We start from the raw sequence: 16,316 nt of genomic DNA, 5'->3' as shown, positions 1-16,316 counted from the left end.
TCGCATTGAAAGGGTGCTCCCAAAACTTGCCTAAATCTGTTGGTTTATGTGATGAAGTGAACAAGGAACATAGTGGGCAGAAAAAATAACTTCTCAGTCCATGTTTTGTATTCCTAGTTTAATTTTGTCAGGTCTCAAATACTGCAGTGTTTTAAGGGAGTAACATTTACTGCAGAGTAAACAAAAGCACAAGGAGAAGCAGTACCTAAAAACTAAGGGTTGAAGCTGTGGTATAAACTTAATTGCAACACTTGAGTAAGACAAAAAGAGCAGGCATAAGAGAAAAATAGCAAGAATTCATTAAACATTGAGTGGGTTTGGAAATTAAACTAGGATGCTTGTTTTTAAAGACAGACTAAAGCTTTAGAAAAAAAAAAAAAGCTTTAGGGTTTTTTTCCCATAGAAAAAATTAAACTTTTGAAGGCTGTTGACAAATAATGAACTGGACTGGAGTCGGATTTTTTTTTTTTAATGTAGCTTATTCGATGCCAACTTTATGGGAAGATAACCAGTGCTGTGAACTGGAGGTGTGGCTCAATGTTTGGATGAGCTATGAAAGAGGACAAAGTAGATTCTGTGTTTATTATTAGTCACCTGTGAATCTTGAGTGTCATTACCAAGGCAGCACAGAGAAAAGGGAGTTTTTATAGAGTTTTAACAAGTGTTGTGTGTCATGAAATAGAGCTTTGCTTATGCTGCCTCTGAAATGTAGGTTGTGCAATTTCTCTTCTATGGGAGAAAGGTCACTGAGATTTAAAACAACAAAACCAAAAAGAGATTTCTCTGTCATTACCATGTTACTGTTTTATATTTACAGAATACAGGATTTTCCTCCCACGCTAGATGGGAGGAGATGAGAATTGCAAGATCATGATTGTTCTTTGACAAATGGAGTACTTCAACATTTTATCCTTTTGAACTTCTGTAATCAGATGGTTTTCAAGATGTGAGTCATGTAATGTTATGTTGTCTCACATATTGAGGGTAGAATTGGAAAATTAAATTTAAATTGCCCCGAAATACGTACTGCCTTTTAGATCAATGAAAGTAACAACATGAGAGTTTTTACATAAATTAAAATCTACAGTTCAGTTCTAAAGTTGCTAGTTTTCAGGATAGTTTTGTGAGATTCATTTTTTATGAATACATGCATGGATTAATGCTATTCCATATTAATTGGTAGGTAATTTCTTTCTTCAACCAGAAGTTACTTTGAAGTTAAAACCACAAATACTTGTTAATTCCATTAATGTTAATTCATGTTTAAAACTGCCTTTTCAGGTGAGTATTCATAGCTAAGGCTTTTCTTCCAATGAAAAAAAAATAATACTGGTGTCCTATTTACACTAATAGAAAACTTATCTACCAAATCACCACTATACAAAACCATAAATAATACACAATCTGTATTTTATATTGCTATGAATTCCTCTTACTCTGTCTAGAAAAACAATAGGATGCCTGTTAAGCAGATTAAAAAGTTGTTAATTTTGGTTGGTATAACCAAGCTTGAAAAGTATCTAGAATTTGAATGCATTTGGCACAAAGGATTTATTTTCTCTTTCTATACAGGGAAAAGCTTCCTCCATTACTATACTAAGATGACATATAATGTTTTCCAGAAGTGACGCTCCATTTGAGTCAGGATTATTTGTAGTTTGCTACAAAATGAAACATGATATATCAATATTTAATATTTAAGCTGCTTTCACAGTTGTCATAGATATTTGACTTGTAATAAACAACTATGACTTAAGGAGGAAATCTCTGAAAATACTCAGCTGAAACAGTCAGCTGCTCACCCACTCACTCATTCTGTTTTTATATCATGGCTCTGGTTCATTGTAATCATACCCCATACGAAGTGTTGTCTTTCCTGAGGGACATTAAATAAACCAGCAGGCTGGACCAGTAGCATCTTGGTGTATAGGCTTGTAAAATGAGGGCAGTGTGCAGTCTGATGTGCACAGTTGGAGGAATTGCTTCTCAGCCCTTGGGAACTGTGGTGGTTCATCACACATCTGTAGAGGTCACACAAGATGCCTCTTCGCTAGTTTTATCTTGCTTCTAGGCTGGCAAAACCAAACAGCTGCCTAATTTTGAAAATTAGTCAATATCTTCTTTGTTGGTTGTGAAGTCAGAGTCACTTCTGTGCATTTCTAACAACAGCATGAACTAGGTATTCATGTAACTCTTGGAGTCACCTGAGAAGCCTCCAGTTCACAAGTTTTAGAGATAAAATACAATTATTAAATTATAATTAGGTTTGAATCTTGGAGGTATTATCACTGAGCAGCTCCTGAACACTTGGATTTGATAGACACAGTAATCAACCTTCTGACATGGGCTGTGGATGCTTTTGATGTGGATGTGGATGAACTTTTAATAATTATCTAACATTACACTTTCAAATTATCTGCCTAACTGAGTATAGGTCCTACACAGTCCTCGATAAATTTTTACAGCTTTTGTCTTTATAACCATTTATCTTTACAGCATTTAAAAGAGTTAGAGGGCTCCTGCTGCCTAAAAACATGGCTTGACAATTACTACAAATTGGTAATTACAGCACATGGTTCCAAACAATAGGACAAGAGACAATGGGGAGAATCTGAGGCAGAAACAGAAAGTTCCACCCAAATATAGGAAGAACTTCTTTTCTGTACAGGTGGAACAGGCTGCCCAGAGAGGTTGTGGAGTCTCCCTCACTAGAGATATTTAAGAACCTCCTGGATGTAAACCCTGTTATCAAAGTTATCTTGCAAATTTAGGCTATTTTAATTTCTAGCTATGTGTGAAATGTATTACTTTTATATTCTTGATATAATATTGTATTGGTTCAATTCTGCATCTTAAGTTGGTGGTTTCTGCAGGTTCACCAATCTTGTTTGTAAGAAGATCTTCATTCCACAGAGCTTTTAAACTCAGTGCCCTTCTTTAAATTGGCAGGTAGGAGTGGAAGAAGCAGTTGGCACAATTCCTCTGAGGGGCAGGGAGTCCTCCATGCTCAGGAGGTACAGTGTCCTGGCTCTGCAGATTACAGGTGTGATGCACTTGAGTAATAAGGGGACTTAACATGAGTGTATAGTTGACTTCTGTGTAAGGAGACAAGATGAAAAGCTGAAAGGTACAGCAGACACAGGCAAAAGAAATCGAGCTCTCATGTCATTTTAGTACCAGGAATCATAAAGGAACAGGTAGTGATAGTTGAGTGGGTAGAAAAATTATACATTTAAAAAAAAAAAAAAAGTGAGAGCAGAGGAAAAAATGTTTGGTAACATTTAAAAATATTATGGGCACCACAGGAATAGAATGCAAAATTATAGGGACCCTAATCAAGAATTACATTTTACCTTTGTGAAACTGTCTTGGTATACTAGAAAATTCTAATAAATGCAGTTTGAACATTAGTTGCATTTTTCCTGTAAGTATTAGGTTATGCAAATTCTGAAGAAAATTGGATTTTTAGGTCAACTTCAAGAATATTTATCAAAAATTTTTTAATAGGAGGTACAATTGTCATTATTTACTCCATATGTTTTTGATATGTGAGTCATAAGATGTGTTTGATTAGATCAGTGTAAGATAGCCTCTGAAATAATGAAAATAACAGATTAAATTTCTCTTACCCCACAAGTTTTGAATATTTGGGACTCAAGACTCTGATCCCTGATGTCTCTGGCAGAACTTAGGTTGACTGGTGATAGATCAGGCTGCACTAGCTAAATACTACAGCATTCTTTTTAAAAAACCAAACAGTTATTGTGTTGTACATTGCTATACCTGCAACAGATTAGAAGGGTTAACTGCAGAAGTGTTTTCTTCTATACTTTGCATAGGTAAAGGTCAACACTGAAATGAAAGCCAAATTACAATAACTTACTCCTAGTGAAATTTACCCTCTCTGGGAATTAGGGCCTTTCCTTAGTGGGATTACTGGATAACTTAACAAGAAGGTACTGATATTCATATATTCTTTCTGGGAGTCTGATAATAATTGTTTTCTTACTGTGCTTATGGGACTGATTCCCTAATCCCTGTAGAATTATGCATAGTACAAAACATCTCTGCAAGCCAGGTTACCAAGAAATGACGAAAGGGAAAAAACACAACAAAACACAGGGATAATTCTCCAGATGCCCCTATTCCCATGATGACAAGGAACTAAAAAAATGTTTAATGTATATATTAGGCATTGCATGATACTTAAAAAAACCACAGGTGTGACAACAGTGATAAAAGAGACCTTTGGTAGTCCTGTAAGAATAAACTCGAAGGGAATTCAGAAATGGGGGATTCTGCCCACGGGTTTCAGCTGCAATGTAAAGCTTTAGTTACTTACATACCCAGTTAAGATTGAGTAGGTAGTAATTAACTCATGCTCTATTTATATGCAGGGCAAACTGTCCCTTGCTTTTCATGCCTTCAATCCTCAGGAATAGATGCATAGATGAAGTTATCTCGGTAAACAATACTTCAGGAAAAAAACATAGTAGGTAACTTGTTTTTAATATTGAAAAGCCCTGTGTGATAGATAAAAAAGACTTACTGAGCATAAAGGCAGTTAAAAGCTATGATCTTTTTTTTTTTTTTTTGGCAAAGGTGGTTTTTCATCCAGAGATAATTTTCTTTTATTACTGAGTAGAAGTCATATTTGTACTGAATACAATTTGCTTAAGACCACAAAGCTGATCTTTCCATACAAAACCAGTCTATGAAGTATTCTAGCATTCATAAGCTTATGCTGCTTTATATCTTCCGACCCTCAACAGGGTTTTCTGGAAGAGGCTTAGAAACTGAGCATAATGGTTTGAAGTCAGTTGTATCTTGCTGTGATTACATCAACACAGATAGTCAATATGTCCATGTTTATAACCAAACACATGTCCATTGCTTAAACTTGATGTTCTTGCTATCTTTGTGGCATATGGCATTAAGAGATGTATTTTAGGATAAACATATGTTTGGATCGTGCAAAACAACAACAACTAGCAAAACAGAAATGTTCCACTTAGTGCTATAACAGCCTAAGCTCCTTCTGAAGAACTGCAGGAAAGAGAAACCTTTACCAACTCTATGTCTACTTAATGCAACAAATCCTCTGCAACCTAAATGGTCTTGCAAAAATCATATAGTAATAAATATTGACTGCTAGGGAAAACATAGTTGATCAATATCAGGTTGCATGGCATCAGAAGCCCATAATTTTTGAATGAGAATTGAATTTAGAAGACTAATATATAGGATGTAGCTTACATGGCAATAGTTTTGCCATCTTTACTTTTCGTAGGCTCATTTCCTTTCCTACTCAAAAATCAAGATATATTGATTTTGTCTTCAGCAAATTCCTGCAAAGCCAAGGGGCTTGTTCATTTCGGCAGCTACTTCACAGGGTAAGGATACTCCTGCTGTCTTCTGTTTAAAGGGGTCTGCCTTTTAAGCAAACCCCAAAGTTTATATGCTTGCTTAACATCAACAACACTGTTGATGCTGGATAAAAGTTGGAAACTGGTGCCATGGAGTTTTGTTTTCCTCCAGTTAACTGTTTTCATAGTTAAGGATATTAAAAACATACCAGAAGGTAAAGCCTGCACGTAAAGGTAGTACTTGCATCACACTAAATTATATGGTTGAACATGGTAGGCAGGCTTTTGGGTGCAGAACCCTTCTAGAGGTCTAAAATTAAAGAAGAAGGTTTCAAAGGTAATACAAACTGCAAACAATTCTTCAATAATTTAATTGTTTGCTTATCAGGCCATGTCTGAAGAAAAAATTGGGGCTACCACTGGAGCAGAGGTGAGCCGAGGATTTTTTAACATCATCAGAAAGGAGAGGGGGTGAAGGGACAGAGGAAAGGACTTCAGTGGTTTTGGAATGTGCAGCATGAGCAGTGGGGAGATGGGGATTATAATGACCTATAAAATCAGTTTCTCTGTTAAATCCTTAGTTTTACATAACCACTGGGATTATAAATTTTATAAATTGTCTTTGGATAAACATTTTGTAGGTTTATCTTGAGGATCCGTTAAGTCTGAAATACTACAGCAGGCATAACAGCTTTATGAAGTGTGTTTCCGCAAGTTGTTTAATTTATTGATTGCACACAGTCACTCCGCTGAGCCGCCTGTTTACATTCACCTACACAGATATGGCAAAATCATCTGGTGCAAAGGACAGGGATTATTCCAGTCCAGGAAAGGAAAACGTGGAATCCAGAAAAGCTCCGACTTAAAATACACCCACGTTCATTTGGCCAGCAGCGCAGGGAGCGAAGCGCCCAGAAAGAGCCGCGCCCCCGCGGCCCCTCAGCGCCCCGGCCCGGCCTGCGGCAGACAGACAGCACTCGGGTAATGGCACACACTGAAAGAAGATGCATTTGCGATTTTAGATTTAAGTATCAGGAAGAAATTATTTACGGTGAGGGTGGTGAGGCGCTGGAAGAGGTTGCCGAGGGAGGTTTGCGGATGGCCCATCCCCGGCAGTGCTCGAAGCCAGGCTGGACGGGGCTCTGAGCAGCCTGGTCTGGCGGGAGGTGTCCCTGCCCATGGCGGGGGGGTCGGATCTCGATGATCGTCACTGTCCCTTCCCACTCCTTGACATTCCATGGTTCTATGATTGTATGACCATCCCGCCGGGTCACACCAGGCGTGAGGGGAGCCCGGAGGAACCCACAAAAGGGAGGGGCACAGTCGGCATTAACTGAGTCACTTGAACACTCGGCACGTGCAGCTCTAAAAGCCTTCACAAACAGAAGCCGCCGCGGGCTCAAGCCCTTCCGGCCCCCGCGGGTGGCAGTGATGGACACCGCGCTGCTCCCGGCCCGGCCGCAGGGCCAGCAGGGTACGGGCAGCGTCGGGAGAACCCCCTCGGCAGCCGGCAGGGACGGCAGCTCCCGCTCACAAACACCGCCCGCCCGCTCCGCTCGCGTTCCTCCGGCCCGCCCGCACAGCCCCCGCCCCGCGCACGCGCGGCCGCTCAACGGGCGGGCGCGGGCACGTGACCGCGGAGCGCGCGGGGCGGGGCCGCCCCGGCGGCGGCGCAGAGGGGAGGGAGGAGGCGGATCCATCATGGCGTCGATGCAGGTGAGGCGTCTGCGGCGGAGCCCCCGGGGCAGCGCTGGGGCGGGGCGGCGGCGGGGGGAGCCGGGAGCAGCCGTTCCGCCGGGCGCGTGCGTGCGTCCGTGCGTGCGTGCGTGGCGCGGCGCGAAGAGCGGCGCGGAGGGAGGAACCGCCCGGGCAGAGCTGAGGGCGTCGAGCTCCCGGGTAGCGGGGCCGGCGAGGGCAGGTGGCGGCAGGGAAGGGCCGGTCCGGCGCCGGGATGGAGGTGAGACGCGCAGGGGTGCGAGGGGCGAGGCCGGGACTCGGACGGCGGCGGGCGGGGCGGGCGCGGGGGGAGGCAGCGGGCCCGGGGCGCGGGGGAAGAGGCGCCTCAGGGAGGCGTCTGGCAGCGATGCGGCCGCTCCCTGGGCAGGCGAGGGAAGGGCGAAGGGATCTCTGTCCCCCGGGACTTGGGGGGCCGCAGCTTCGCTGGGCGAATGGGAACGTGTATCTCACCGTGCGGGGTGGGCGGTGCGGTGAGGGAGACCCTCCCCGGGGCACCGTGGGGACCGCGAGCGACAGCTCCGGGTTCCTGGGGTTACGGCGCTGCGAGTCCCCGCTCCGGGGGGCTGGGACAGGCGTGCCCTGCTCCAACCCCCCGTGTTGCCCGTGGGGTTCTCTTTCTCTCCGTAAAATGAGGTTGCGGTGCGGTGTCAGCTCTGTGGACAGGTAACGTCTGGCTTTCTCGGCCGGATGAAATTGCTGTAGGTACAGTAGCGTGGAATATCCTGCTGTCTGACAGGTATTTCCAGCTGAATTATTCATTCATGCCTACTCCGAAGGGGTTCTTAAATAGGGGCTGCAGAAATTGCTCTGGTAGAGTGGATCACTTTCACTGTGTGCTGCTCTAAGTGGGTGGTACTTTATTACGACTGGGGTAGGAGAAAAGATCTCTAGGTTTTGTGGCAGTGGGCCCTGTCTCTCCTTATTTAACCAGCAACTTCTCTACTTTTCCTTGGCTATTTACAGTTTTCCATTTTGTTTTTATATTTGGATCATCTACATCTCCTCTCATTTTGGTCCAGTATAGCTTACATTTTTGTCACAACAGGACAGAAAGAGTGTGCAAAATGAATGAGATTTGATCATTGAACTGTATGGGATAAAAATTATTCCCCTGAAGTTTGGAAGCATACTCCCCTTCCCCCCCGTGTGTCTTTCAGATTTACTGAAATGAAATGAGATCGAGAAATCGAACATACTGTACAGAATGTTCTTCTTTTAGCCGTAACTTAGGCAGGTAGTCTGATCTGCCTTGGTTTTATTAACTCTATCTGGCAAATGAATTTTTGCAATGCTCTTCTTCTAATGTGCAGACTTTTACAAGCTCAACTGCAGAATAGAGGCTATAGTTTATTAAAAAGTATCTTTTATAAAACGGTGTGCAAAGTAGGGAAATGGCAGCTGTGAACCGGGAAAGAGGCGCTCTGTAAAGGGTCTTGGTAGAGCTGTGCTGTGTCGCTGTTTCTGGCCTAGTAAATGACCTTCTACAGCGTACCTCACCCTAATTCCTGTTGCTGCCTCTGTAGAGGGGAAAAAATGGTTACATATTAAGTGAGGTTGTGGAGGATACATGAATGACAAATGTTGCCTAAATGTCAGATGTGTGGAGGGTAATACTCGCTTCCTGAAATTACAGCCGAGTTAAGTCTGATGTTGTAATTGCTTTCATTTCAGAAATACCAGCTGTAAGATGACACGTTTTGTTTTCTTACATGATGTTCTGTTGTCTTTTGATAAGAGATTCAAGGACGTTTATGAAGGTTTTTTATCTAAATGCTACTTGATTGCATGGTGCTCTAATTGCTCTTTCCTATGTTTAGTAAACTAATTTAAGAATGTAGTTTAGCATGTTGGAAAGGAGTTGTAAACAGCAAGCATAGATGAAAATTTAAAAAGTGAACAGTAGAACTAGTAAGTTTATTGTAGACATGCTCCCAGGTGAGCAAGATTTCGAGACTCTAAATTCTATCAATTAATATTTAACTGTTCAGTGTGAAAAAATGTTTTGCAAAGGAAACTGGTGTCTGTAATTTTAAGTTGTTTTCTTTTGTTTAGAATAGTTTATTATAATCACTGCAATCTTCTAAGAGATGTTGTTTTCCTGATGAAGTATAGTGTTTTTAAATACCCAATGTTTACCTGAAATGTTTGTGTAGCACATTGCCATGTCTGACACTGCACTATTATGGCAATATTATTTATTTTACTGCTAAAAATGATACATTGGTGCACAGATTAAATTCTAGCTACTTCTTAAACTGCTGTAATTTTATACAACAGTGTATGATACCCCAAGTTAATTACATTTTATTTTTATACATCCACTGAAAAGTCTCAGATTAAGTGACAAGAGTTGTCTGATTAACCTGTTTTTAGTCAGTCTGCAGGGAAGTTTTGAAACTTGTGACGAATTACCTCTTTTTGCTAATGGCTCTAAGCATGGCCTGAATAGCTACTGCAGTTCAGTGGATGCGCAGTAACTTGTCAGACTTGTGACTTTGAGCCTCTGTGTGTATCGTTGAACTTAGTGATTTTTGTCTGTGTGGACAATTTTTAATGGAGTTTTCTGTAACCCTTGTTTTCTGCAATAATAGAAACCGATGCTTATGAGCTCTTGTGTTTTGTTTTCTAACCACAGTGTTGTTGCTAATTTGCTACTGCTGGACTGGTTTAAACCTGGTTTGCATAAATTAAGGCAAATCATATTTTTTCTTAAAAAAAACCCCCACAACAAAACCAAAAAACTAACACACCCCCAGACAAGCCTTTAAAGGAAGAGCTTATTTTCAAGAATTTTCCCAGAAAAAGCTCAAGCTTATGCAATGTTTTCCTGGATAAAAACAGAGAGAAAGTCTGAAAAGGTACAAGTAATGCAGAACAAGGGAATAGGACAGATTTACTTTAGAAAACTTTGATATAGCAGCTTTAGGAATCTGAAGCCTTTAAATGTAAATGCTAAAGAAATAGTAAACAGTTGTCAGAATGACTGGAAACACAGGACTTGCATTATGAATGGAGGAGCAGGTAAAAATAGATTAAGGAAGTGAGGTTGAAAATGTACAGAAAATGTCATTGCTGTACAAAGTGTTAAATAATTAAAGCTTTTCCCTCAGCATGCAGATATGAACTGTTTGCATCATAAACTTGAAAGATTGACCTTATTGATAATACTGGCATATTAAGTACTATGATTTACCTTCCACTTCCTTTTAGCTTTAGTACTGCAAACCCTGGATTTATTTGTGAAATTGTGGAAATATTTAGAAGAATGGTTTTAGGTTTTTTTATCTGCAGAATAACTTCTCATGTATTCTGTCAAGCTAGGCACATAAGATTTGTACATGTAGGTATTTACATCTGATTGAGTGCAGAGCTGATGTAATTAATGACACAAACAACTTTACTAAGGAGTGTGGGATGTTAACTTTCACTGGGCTTCTGTGTTATGCCTCGAAAACTGCTGTGGTGGGCTACCATCAAATTACATGCACACACCAAAATAAGGTGCTACTTGAAAAATCTTGTTCCATCAATGGAATTTTTTTGGCAAATGTGTGTCTAAGCAGCCATTTAATAAAACAGCGGTGTGAGATGACAGTGCAGAATTCATTACCAGTTTGAGATCCTAAAGAACTTGTATCACAGAATGCAAGCTAGTAGCAATATGAAAATTTCTCGAAAGTTTCACCCCAGTATTTTCAGTCACTGCTGTGGGGGATGAGGAAAATATTTACAGGCCACTGAAGTCTCCAGAAAAAAAATACATACACTCTTGGTTACACTTCCTTCTATTCTTTACCTGCTCTTCTAGTGTTAGTGGAAGTTCTGTGTTTCCAGCTGTTCTCAGAACAATTACTTATTGCTCAATCTTTGCTCAACACTGGCAGAGTTTTTATTTAATGATTGGGCAATACTTTTTTCTTATTTAAAAGCTTTGTCCAGGAAAAAATATTGAACTATTTTTTTGCATGTTCCAAAAAAAGCCAAAACCCCAACCTTAAGTAAGGAAAGCTTTCAGTCAATTGGAACTTGGATGCTTATGCACATTGGTTCTGTACTGTTAAATGCCATAGTACAGGATGCTATTTGTATTGTTTTGAAAAAAAAAAAAGGGAAATGAATGGGTACTGTAGCTATATAGCCAATTCTGGGATATAAACAGAATAAAATATTGGTAATTAATAAAGTATTTAGTAGTTCCATAGGTGAAATGCTAATGAAGATTAAAATTTCAGTAATTATTTAAGCATAAATGCGAGTACCATAATTGAAACTAGAATGAGTAGAGAGTAAAAATAATTTCTTCTGTCCACTAAGAGATTGTCAGTCCTTTACATAACCTTTGGTAATCAGTCTGTACTGATGTGTGCTGTATTAACTTTGGCATATAACCATGCTAGAGTGAAGTAAGATAAATACAAAATTTTTAGTAATTTTATCAAGATGAGTTAATTTAATATTGGGAGTTTATTGATAAAGTTTTGACTTGAATGCCAACTCATCTTAAAAATTTATGGTCTTCATTCAGTAAAGATAAAAGTTATGTCTTTAGACCCTAAGTAGTCTTGTTTGCTTATTTTTGTATCTGCCTGCGTAAATAGAATTTTGGGAAATACTTCGCTGTGCAACAGCTGCAGAATTTTTGACCTAGGATGGAAGAATTCACTTCTGAGAAAGAAAGCAGTAATAGAAAAGCTTATTGGAACCAGCGTCCCCTGAGCACTGTCAGCAGCTCTTCCTTACAAATAGACCGATTATACCGCTGATATGTAAAAAACCATGGATGCTTTCAACCTGTCACACTGAACACTGGTATCTTGTGAATATGTGTATGATTTCAGTCAGGAAAATAAAGTGGACAGGTATTTGTCATAAAAAAAGGGTAATTTTGGTTGATGGCAATTATTTTTTGCTCTGAGTTTTGTAATATCTTATACTTGTGTCTAGGCCTAGCTGTTCAAGTTCTGAGAAGAGAAAAATAGAACACAATACGTTTGCGAGAGCCAGGGAATGTTGTCTGCTTAAGCTGCTCCCTTGGAAGGCTCTGTGAGTTTGTAATTAATAAGCTAAAGCAGCTTAGCTCAAACCATGTGTGAAACTCGGTGATCAAGTACTTTCTCTAATTGTTTGCTCCAGTTCTACTGAGCTAAGAGTTTTAGACTGAAGGATCTTCACTATATATCACACAGCTATAGGCCATACTGGCAGTTACGCCCAGAGACTGAGATTGCATTACTCCTATTCATGTGAAAGAGAGAAGGCACAGCTCCCATAGAATTTACCCGTGTGGCTGTGTGCAACAAACGTAAATGCCTTCAGATCATTAGATCATGTCTCTCACACAGCCTTGGTTTACAACTGAGAGATGAGCATTCAGGCAGATTACAGGCTAAAATTTCCACTCGGGCAGAGGGGAAGGGGATGACGAAGGTTTTTTGCTCAGTACTTGGAGCCAGAAATTTTGTATGTCTTGCATGGTTTTGAAGTAATGAAGGACAGAGACAACTGTCAGCTAGATATATAGTTTTTGTCTTTTGAAGGGAGGAAGAGATAGTATTATCTGTTTGCTGAAACCTACCACAATTTCATTTATTGACAGCAAATGAAAATAAATAGGTTAAATGTTTTAAATAAAAGAGCCAGTAAGCAAAGTTTTGTGATGAATGAGGCCATGGAACATGTCTTCTGCCTGCTTTTGATAATTGAAGGCTTTCAAAAGGTATTCTGGAATATGTTGGAGCCTTTGCAGTTGTTTGGGTTTTTTTTTGGTTTTTTTTACTTTGCTTTGTTCAAAAATATATTCTGGAATCTGTGCAAGCCTTTGCAGTTTGGGTTTTGTTTGCTTGTTTTTCCTCAGGTGACCTTAATTACTGGCATGAAAAGCAGGTATCAATCAGGGATGGCAGGAAACAAAGAAAGAAAACCTTATGATTTGCCTTCCTAAGAGCAATCTTAATGTGTTAGTAAAAAAAAGAAGTTAGTGGTGGTAAGTCAGGAATTGTGAGACTCCTCATTTTTGCTAATTAATGATCTCATTGAGGATACTAGCTATTCATCCTTTCATACCCAGTACTAAAAAATAATTGTTTCTCCTTGGGTCATTACAAATGCAAAGTTGTTTGTCATCTTAATTAAAATTACTGCTTAATCAGCCTCAAGAAGAAAATCTGTATATATGTCAGTAAATTATGATAATAGTTTAGTAGAGCATAGCAAATACTATCCCTGAAGGTCGTCTGGAATAAAATGCTTCATAGAATTTGATACTACTTGTTCATATTGATTTATTTATTTCTTCTTCATTAAGAATCGGTGCCAGTAATAAGAAACCTAAATCCATTCAGTTTCCTTGCTCCTTCTTAAGTTAAAAACTATCCTCCTATCATATTTAGGGATATGGATTGGATGAGTATTTAAATCTTGTTACTGTTTGCTCTTTCAAACATTTTACCTCTTTTTCTCTGTACTCTTTTGTCAGAGTAGGATACTTTATCTTGGTTACCAACCTTTGGAATGTTTTCATAAGGATGAGAAATTCCCTGGTAAACATATGGTTGACCTCATTGTGCCAGCCTTCACTATTGCCTTAAATTAATTTCTTTAACTGAAGCAATTCAAGTAGTGCCAAGCTCTTTTCCTTAAAATATTATTTTGTCTGTGGTTGACTTTATATTACAGTGTGAGACTTGTGCTGGGCGTTGGTACATTTAAAGACTCCATTTACAAAGCAGGTGACTTGCTGTCAGTTTCATCTTATTCTGTAATAGTGGATTCCACTTAACTTGCTTTCAAATGACAGGTTCATTGTAAGAAATTTGATTACCTGGCAAAAAGCTTTTCAGACTGTGAAGTACAGAATGTTTCCTTTGTGTGTGTAGTTATTGTGATTTATCTTTAATTATACTGTAGTTATGATTTCAGGTTGATCTTGTCTCTTAGTGAGTTTAAGTCAAGTGTATAATTCCCTTTTAAAAACGACTGTTGCTTTGACCTTTCAGTCTAATATTTTAGAATATCTTGGAGCATATTAAGATGATATTCTGTTATCAAACTGAGAGATCAACGATTCTTCCTCCCACCACCCTCAGTCCATAACTGGGTTTTTAAAAATAAATACTCAGAAGAACACAAAAGATGAGTGATGGGAACTTATTGTAAGTAACTTGATATAAAGATTCATGCATTGCCATTTGACTCCTTTAAAATGAGAGAAGTGTGCAAAATGCCTGACATTCAGATCTCGAAGTCTGAGCTGGTCTGAGGAAATAACATTAGAACTGGGTTGCCAGATGTTAACATGTTTTATTAGAAATGAGGAGGAGACTAATCTGCTTCTACATTCTCAGTTTAGATTGAAAACCTGCTATTCAGCCAAAAATAGATAGACCTAAAAAACAATTCTTTGAGCTAAAATCCCAGTATTACTTTTTAATGGACAGAATATTTTGTGGAGCTGTTTTGTTATGCATCTTGTTGGAGCTTTAATTGATTAAAAGATAGATGATTATCTATCTTTCCTCCTCTGGCCCTTGATTAAAGTTTACTAGAAGAACTTTGATAGGAAAAATTCATGCAGGATTGTGATAATCAAGTATCTGGATGGTTTGTGTACTTGATAGTCTGGAGCAAATTTTTTCACCTAAATTATGGGCTGTAATCTGCAAGAACTTTCTTGAATGACCTGGTTGACTGGGAAATAAAAGGGGTTTTTATTTGTAGGAACTGTCTGTCTCTAGATGTCTTAAGTAGTGAGATGGAGTGTAGCAGGTAACTTTTCCTTAAATGTCACCATTGTTGATCTTTATGTTGTTTCTCTTCTGTTTGAGAGCTTTTTGGTATTTTAAGTTAGGTTTCTGATTAGAGAATAATATGCAATGAGTTCCTGGAATATTTCAAATGTTTAAAATGTGTTGGGGATTTTTTTGTTTGTTTTTTGGGGTTTTGTTTGTTTGTTTTTGTTTGTTTGTTTAGAGGAGTTTAGTTTGAAAAGCATAACTATCTACCTGGTGTTTAGAATTTCATATTCTGGATTTGAGGCACTTTTCAGTAAGAAATGTGTCAACAGAAGAAACTGAAATACTGAAAATTGAGTTATAGTGGTGTTATGCTCTCAGGCTAGTACCTTGTACTAACTGTCAAGCAACAGCTTTGCTTATGAATCAACATGGTGGTGTTGTACAACACTGTCATTACAGCCTGTTTTCAGCTGCTGTTCTAGGACAAGGTTGCTGTTTGTCTCTGTACAGTGACTGTCTCCTGCATATGAAAACTTCTCCAATACAGAAAGGATGTTTCTTGTGAAACATTTTATAACTTGAAAGGTGGAGGAGGTGACAGACTATAGCTCATAAGCAAAATGTAGATTCTTTACCAGGACTTTGTGATATTACTGGCAGCGTGGTGGTGCTAACAGAGTTTGGGCCCATTTAAATTTTTGGATGTGGAAGAGAGTTTTGGTAGTTATGGAAGAAATATTATTAGGTCTCTGTAGGGTGCAGCAACTTTACCAGTATAAAATAGAAGAGTGGAACCCCTGTGGGATTAATATTTAACTTCTAACTAATTATGAGTTAATTTTGTTCCGCTTTGATCTTTGAGTCAGATTAAGATTTGAGTTCACAGTGTCCAGGCAGGCTCATCACTGGAAGACTATTCTTTTCTTATATCTTACAACAAAGAAAAGGGAATTTGAGCACATAGAAATAGAAGGTTTGTAACACAGTTCAAGTGCAGATGTTTTGGTCCTGCATGCTTCCTAGTGTGTGAAGCTGCTGTTCCATCTTTGTTTCTTCATATCATCATGATACTACCTTATTGGACATGGCTAGCTGGATTCCTACCAGTCCAGGTGAACAGGCCACTACATTTCAGTTAAATTGCCTGTCATGTCTTGTTTTAATGATGAAATAAGGTGTGGCAATGAAACATTTCCTCCACCAGAAGTGAAAGGATTCTGTTGTCCATTTGCCACTTTCTGCTCTGCTTGTGGTTTTCTGCTCTACTGGTAGTTTTGCTTTTCTTCTAGCTATTTTCTGCTAAATTCTTACCACTTCCCTTAATACAGCATGTCTTTTGAATCTGCTTTGGATTTAATCAACTCAGCTTTTATCCATCTTACTTTATTTCTCTATAAAAAGGAAAATCACTGATATAGGTTGTTTGTAGGCAAGCTATTTGACTAAGATACTTCATCATTTAGTTTGCTCCATTAAGGTA

At 39.2% G+C, this 16,316-nt stretch overlaps 1 protein-coding gene across 2 annotated transcripts in view; it reads left to right on the top strand.

Annotated features, from left to right (window-relative positions):
• The first annotated feature begins 7,023 nt into the window (after positions 1 to 7,023).
• UBE2W (ubiquitin conjugating enzyme E2 W) overlaps positions 7,024 to 16,316 on the top strand; it is a 32,146-nt gene continuing 22,853 nt past the window's right edge. The window contains exon 1 of one of the 2 annotated variants that reach the window (XM_033064956.2): positions 7,024 to 7,082. In XM_033064956.2, coding sequence (XP_032920847.1) covers positions 7,068 to 7,082 — 15 coding nt within the window. In that variant the 5' untranslated portion in view covers positions 7,024 to 7,067. Of the gene's footprint in view, positions 7,083 to 7,209; positions 7,324 to 16,316 lie in introns of those variants that run through there. The other variant, XM_033064964.2, reaches the window with a different exon arrangement.

This window comes from Catharus ustulatus, chromosome 1, assembly GCF_009819885.2.
Source record: "Catharus ustulatus isolate bCatUst1 chromosome 1, bCatUst1.pri.v2, whole genome shotgun sequence".
NCBI lineage: Eukaryota > Metazoa > Chordata > Aves > Passeriformes > Turdidae > Catharus > Catharus ustulatus.
This window is presented reverse-complemented; position numbering and strand designations above follow the sequence as displayed.